The 6,000-nt window shown below is 39.5% G+C and overlaps 1 protein-coding gene across 4 annotated transcripts in view; it reads right to left on the reverse strand.

The window, feature by feature from the left end:
- Positions 1-5,682, reverse strand: part of ldlrap1b (low density lipoprotein receptor adaptor protein 1b) — a 29,130-nt gene extending 23,448 nt beyond the window's left edge. The window contains exon 1 of one of the 4 annotated variants that reach the window (XM_065966224.1): positions 4,680-5,682. In XM_065966224.1, the coding sequence (XP_065822296.1) occupies positions 4,680-4,764 (85 nt within the window). In that variant the 5' untranslated portion in view covers positions 4,765-5,682. The remainder of the gene's footprint in view (positions 1-4,679) is intronic. The other 3 variants (XM_065966223.1, XM_020645012.3, XM_020645011.3) reach the window with 3 other exon arrangements.
- Between the last annotated feature and the right edge of the window lie 318 nt (positions 5,683-6,000).

The raw sequence follows: 6,000 nt of genomic DNA on the forward strand, positions 1-6,000 counted from the left end.
GTCTGTATTCATTCTCCATCCTACAAACAACAGTCTCGGCAGGCACTGGCTGAGAGTGGGAGTGTGTGATGAGTTTGTACTGTTGATCTCTGTAAGCAGAGCAGAGTGAGGAGGACGTTGAGAACATGCATAAAATGTCACTTCCTGGAACTTTCGTGGAAAATACGACCCGGGGAAAATGTTATACACAGATAGACAGTGAACATCCACTTTTTCACATCAGTTATCCGTTCACTTATTTATAGGCGACAAAAAAACGATTTATACATGTAAAAAGTTACATATAGCCCCTTTAAAAAGAACATTTTTAGTCTGTTTAACAATAAATAAAAGGTTTTAATGTCAAAACAGTCCATGTGTATTTTTATTTTGCTTGAAAATAAAATGTTTGAAGTTTTTCTTTCATGGAGTTATTCTAAGTTTTGTCAGAGGTCATTCACACCAAGTAACAGTTTCTAGTCATACTAAGCTAACATTTACACAGCAGATTTGAAGTAACTTCAAGCTGGCTGAATTTACAAGCAGCTGTAGAGCATCAAGTATTAGTTGATTTACACAAAAATAAATGTGATGAAAATGAATCCTGTCTTATAAGAACTTACAACAAAAACATTGTCCATGCATGTAAAATGTGAGTTGCAGCTTACCTTTGTTATAAACATAAGTAAACTCTAATATTTAGTTTTTTAGACAGACAAGTCTTTTGGAAAAAAACAACCTGAAAATGAAATACACCATGTCTGTGTTTCCACTATTTGATTCTTTGTTGTGTCACTTCTTGCAGAGTGATTAATATTCTTCTTGTGTTGCTGAGATATTGGGGATCTTGGTTTCAGCTACTCAATAAATCTGTTCTCTGCATTCTTACTCCATATGTTTAGTAACATCTTCATGGAGAAATGCTTCAACATGTAATTTTGGCAGCAGTAGCAGACATACAGGTAAGGATGAGAGGTAAAAGAATACCCCTGCATTCCTATGGCTTCAAACACAAGGATTGAAGGAGGTCTAAAGTGAGATTACATGGACTTTACAACCATTGTTGTAAATCAAAAGATGCCATATCATTGTGTATATCTGGACCTTGAAAAAAGGAAAAGGACTATGTTTTGAAACAAGTATCAGTTTGACAACTGGTGCATACAAAAAGCAAATCTTAACAGACTTTGATGCAGTGCACAGATAAGAAGGGCGGGTTGCATCATCAACTTGAGTTTCATTCCTTTCTATTGACCAAGCATGAAGACATCCACTGCCTGACTGACAGAGAAGATTTAGACTGCTTCTACTAAAAGTGCCACATAATGACTCCCTGCGTGCCATAGTATCTGGTTTAACTAACACCTTTGCTTAGAACAGATTACAGTGAAGGAGTTGTAATTGTAAGGGAACCTAAATGCTAGCTGTCAACGTGTATTTAATTGGGATTTGTAGGCTTTCTTACTCTAAAAGTCACAGATGGCATTCTTTTAGTTACCAAGATGTCCTACTGACAAGAAGTTAAAGAACTGTGAACTACCACACTGACCATATGTCTACACATATGGCTTAAGGGGATTACATTTATTATTTCTCACCAGGAAGGGGAAACAGCATAGATGTGGCATACTCCTTTTTTAAAGTAGATAGTTTAGTGACAAAGCAAGACATCTTTGTTAAATTGTACATTCAGACTTGGTTTAAAAATGTAAAAGTAGTTTCTGCATTTTCAGTGAATTTTTGCAAGAAGATGTCTTACGAGGTTTGACAGAAAAGTAAAGTTGTGAGATGTTGAAAGATATACATCATACATTATCACAGGCAAATATAATATAGCAAAAAAAACATGCAAATAGGTTAGCTTATTCTAGATATATATCATAACAATGAAATCAAACACAAATTACTGGTGGTCATGGTAACACTTGATGTTTAAAGTATGTTATTTTTACTGTGGTACCAGCTGAAACTGAAAAGTCAAATATCCACTTGGCCAACAGAAGGATAGTGCAGTTCTGTTGGACGGACACATTCACATGTGACTAAAAAACACAGGAGCAGGTTGTAGATACAGAAGATCTAACGGTGCTATAAATCACTGGCTTAACAACTCCATAAAGGAATCCTACAGTGAGCAATCTCCATTACAGCCATTCAGTCCCCTTTGGCTGACTTTGTGCAAGGGACACACTGCTGACCTGCCAGAGCAGGGCCAGCAGTACAGGGCAGTGCGGACCCCACACTTTCTGTTGTAGACAAAAATACATAGTATGTAAAGGCTACTAAGACCCACTGTATCTTTCATAGCTTTTTATCAACAGGTATGTACCATCTCTGGTGAAAAGTCTTAACTACGTAAGCTTTCACATCTAGTTGATAAATAGAATGTAGTTCAATTGGTTTTAGTTCACAAGCCCTTCCTTTATTTCCATCTTCATGGGTCGACTGAAATCATGATATGTCGCTGCGTCAATACAACCCTACAGAAGACAGCTCCTTGACCAGCGACGTGGGAGGGAACTGTTTCTCTTCAAAGCAGACAGGGTTTCTCTACCACCCACACTTTCAGACTGGTACAAAAAAAAGGGCCTTCTAAACGAGCGTCGATGCATACCACATTGCCGACCTTACAGTAGGAACTAATTGGATATAATGGAAAGTCAGCTGAGAGAGAGAGAGATGTATTCAGCTCAACAAACTGCCCAAAAGCAACTGAACTGTTTTAAACTTCAATGACAGCTGACACAAAAAAATCAGTGCATATGCAAACAATGTAAAGCAAACACTGATGCTAGCCCTAATTTACATGTTGACATGTAAGACTTGATAGTGACAGTGATAGAGAAGGAATGCTGTGTTCGTGTGAATAGGTTACCTTTTCAAGGTTGAGCCTACACAAAAGGAGGAGAGATAGTCTTTCTTGAAACCTTGAAACTTGTGTCACAAACTATGTACATTATTGCAACACTATCCAGACACTTCTCAAGCAAAAAAAAAAAAAACAGAGTCAGTCCTGGAGTAAAAGCTCACTGTCAACAAGATTGTACAAGTTGCCTTCTTATTCATAACTCTGGGCCTGCAGTTCTCCGGTGCCTACTGAAACACAGTAATTATGATAAAATGACCAGAAAATCAAGGGGGGGAAGAAAGTTAATCACAGACCAAACAGAGGATCCATTGAAACTACTTAAAAAGGGGTAGAAAAAGAATAATATGGATTTAAAAAAAATGATTGACAGCACTACCTGTCAATTATACCTTTTGTGGCAGGACCAAGGCTTTCCTGCCACTAAAGGACTGCCTTTCCATGACTGTACTTTGTCAGCAGCGGGAAGATGGATGGATGGACTTTTCCTTCAGAACGTAGCCTAGGTGGAGTCATAGCACAGCTCACCACAAGCCTGAGGTTTCAGCTTTAGGGTTTACCATAGCCCGGTCAGATGAGAAAGGGCTGGTCTATGGGGTGGTCCAAAACAAAGCATCGATCCCACTGTCTGGCACGTGTGACACAACTGCTCTATTGTCTATGAAGTGTGTGTGTGTGTGTGTGTGTGTGTGTGTGTGTGTGTGTGTGTGTGTGTGTGTGTGTGTGTGTGTGTGTGTGTGTGTGTGTGTGTGTGTGTGTGTGTGTGTGTGTGTGTGGATGCCTAGGCGCACATGACATTCCTCCTTTGTGTATGAAAATATATTATAAAAGACATGAGCAGCCTCCATATGAAAGCCTCGCTATCACAGAGAGTAGTAGTCATGAGGGTGCAAAGCATCAGCTGAATCCCGGCATCTCATGGATGTGCCAGGTAAAATCTGAGGGGGCTTACACGACGATTTGCTTAACCAGTTATTCGAGCCCGGCACACGGGTTAAAACAAGACTTTCCATTTAATGTTTTGCTCTGCAACCAAATCCTTTTTTCAGACTGTTCTTTTTTTTTTTTTGTTCCATTCCGCATGGTGTATCGCCTAGCAACTGTGCGTTGCTATGATCGTACAGCCTCGCCACGGGAACAAGGGAGACGAGCACTCGGCTCTTCGTGTCTTTTTCACTCCCGATGACTTGCCTTCCTGCTCTCTTCCGGCGCACGGCAGCCTACTTCACAAGCTTCTTTTTTTTTTTTTTTTTTAAACTCCCTGCTTAGCCGCTGGTGTGTTGTTTTTCAGACCGTGACAGTCAGTCAGAGGAGTGACGTGGCAGACAACCAGAGGATTTCACATCACTCTCTCACAACTTGTAACGTGACATGTGAATGTGACATGCGGTCGCTTGTCGCCCGGATGCATGAGAACGCGCAACTCGTTGGAGATGTTTGATACTCGGGGAAGCACTTCAAGGTCTGAATTTGATACTCTTAACCCCAGAGTCTCTACAACTTCTTTTACAAGCTGCGGGGACAAATTCTGTGTCAAGTTCCGTAGCAAAAAAAAACAAACAAAAAAACATTTCCGACATGAAATAGTCGTTTTAGTGTTGAAACACGCCCTGCTAACATTCAGTCAGTCAGTCAAACACTGACAGCTACTATGTTGTCAACAACTGTACCTGACGTCCACAGAGGACTCGGAAAGTAACGCGAAGTGACAAACACCGGTCGTAATGTTAGCCATTTGGCAATGCTAGCTTGGTTTAGCAAAGTTAGCTTTTTTAGCCAGAGTGGCGTCTGCTAACGCTGTCACAGGTTTTACATCCAATAACTGAATACTCACTTCTGTGTCGTCCCGAGCCCCACGATTGTTTGGCGATGCTGGGGCTTCGTATGATTGCCCTTCCAGCGGATTTCAAAGCGTCCATGTCGTAATCCAAAAGTGGGGCAAAGAGCCCGACAGCGTTTCTATGTAAACACTTCTCCCGGTTTAAAACAGCCCTCTCTCGTCGAAACTTTCTTCAGCTGTTCTTTCTCTCTCCTCCCTATGGTTAGTTTTCAATCGACGGTGGATTAACATGTTCGTCCCCCTGGGCGGCGTTATGTATGTAAATTAACCGGATAATGTGCATGACGCCTGTTTGTTGAATCACGCGAGTGCGGTCGCTGCTGCAGTGGCGGTGCTGTGTTTCACTCACACCTAGTGACTACAATGGAAAATGTTTTCTTTATATAGTCATGTTTGATGATTGTTGTCAGACCTCTCATACATGCCTTTCTCTTTATTCAGTCCTTAATTCACCGTGGGCTACAATGGCCAAACAGAGTATTCAGACTGATAGAGCATTTATTTATAGCCTACTTTAAATATATTCTTGTAAAATGATTGTAATCCTATGTTTTTCTATAGGAATTGGTCTACATGTCAACCTACTATTTACTTTTTATTTTTATTATTATTATAGTTTTTTTTTTTTTTATCCTTTAACCACTTGTTTCTATTTATTTTACTGCTCTTACCTTCTTATTGCTGTTATCTTTTTATTTGCTTTTAGCTCTTTTAGTTTCTTACATGTTTTTAAATCTTTGGTCCTCTTGGTCTCAGCTCGTGTTGTTGGGTTCTCGTGTTGCCTGGGTTCTTATGATGGTTCTTGTGATGGTTGGGTTATATATGTCTGTTGGGTATCGTGCACTTTGGGTTCTTTTCTGTTGAATTGTATTTAATTATTTTGAGTATTTTGCATTTGTTATGTTCTTGCTGTTGTCAATGTTCTTCTGTGTTTGGTTTAGTTTGCTTTGTTCTTGTTTGTCAAAGCGCTTTGTAAACCTGTGTTTTTAAAAGGTGCTATATAAATAAAGTTATTATTATTATTATTATTATTATTATTATTATTATTATTATTACTAAATCCAATATTTGGTCTCAAACTGGTTTTTTAATTCTTGTTTAGAAAGCTAAAATAAAGTATGGTATACAGCTTATGAGCAAGGCCCCCTTAGTTTGCTGTACTGATGAAAGCTGCAGGAAAGAAACATTGTGATCAGAAACAAAGGCTTCATAATAGTTATAATGGCTCAGAATTAAAAGCTACTTGTTGGACAACTAGAGATGAGGGGTCTCCAGCAGAAGCAAATCCAGACTAGTTAGACAGACCAAGACTGTA

Source organism: Labrus bergylta, chromosome 18, assembly GCF_963930695.1.
Source record: "Labrus bergylta chromosome 18, fLabBer1.1, whole genome shotgun sequence".
Taxonomy (NCBI): Eukaryota; Metazoa; Chordata; class Actinopteri; order Labriformes; family Labridae; genus Labrus; species Labrus bergylta.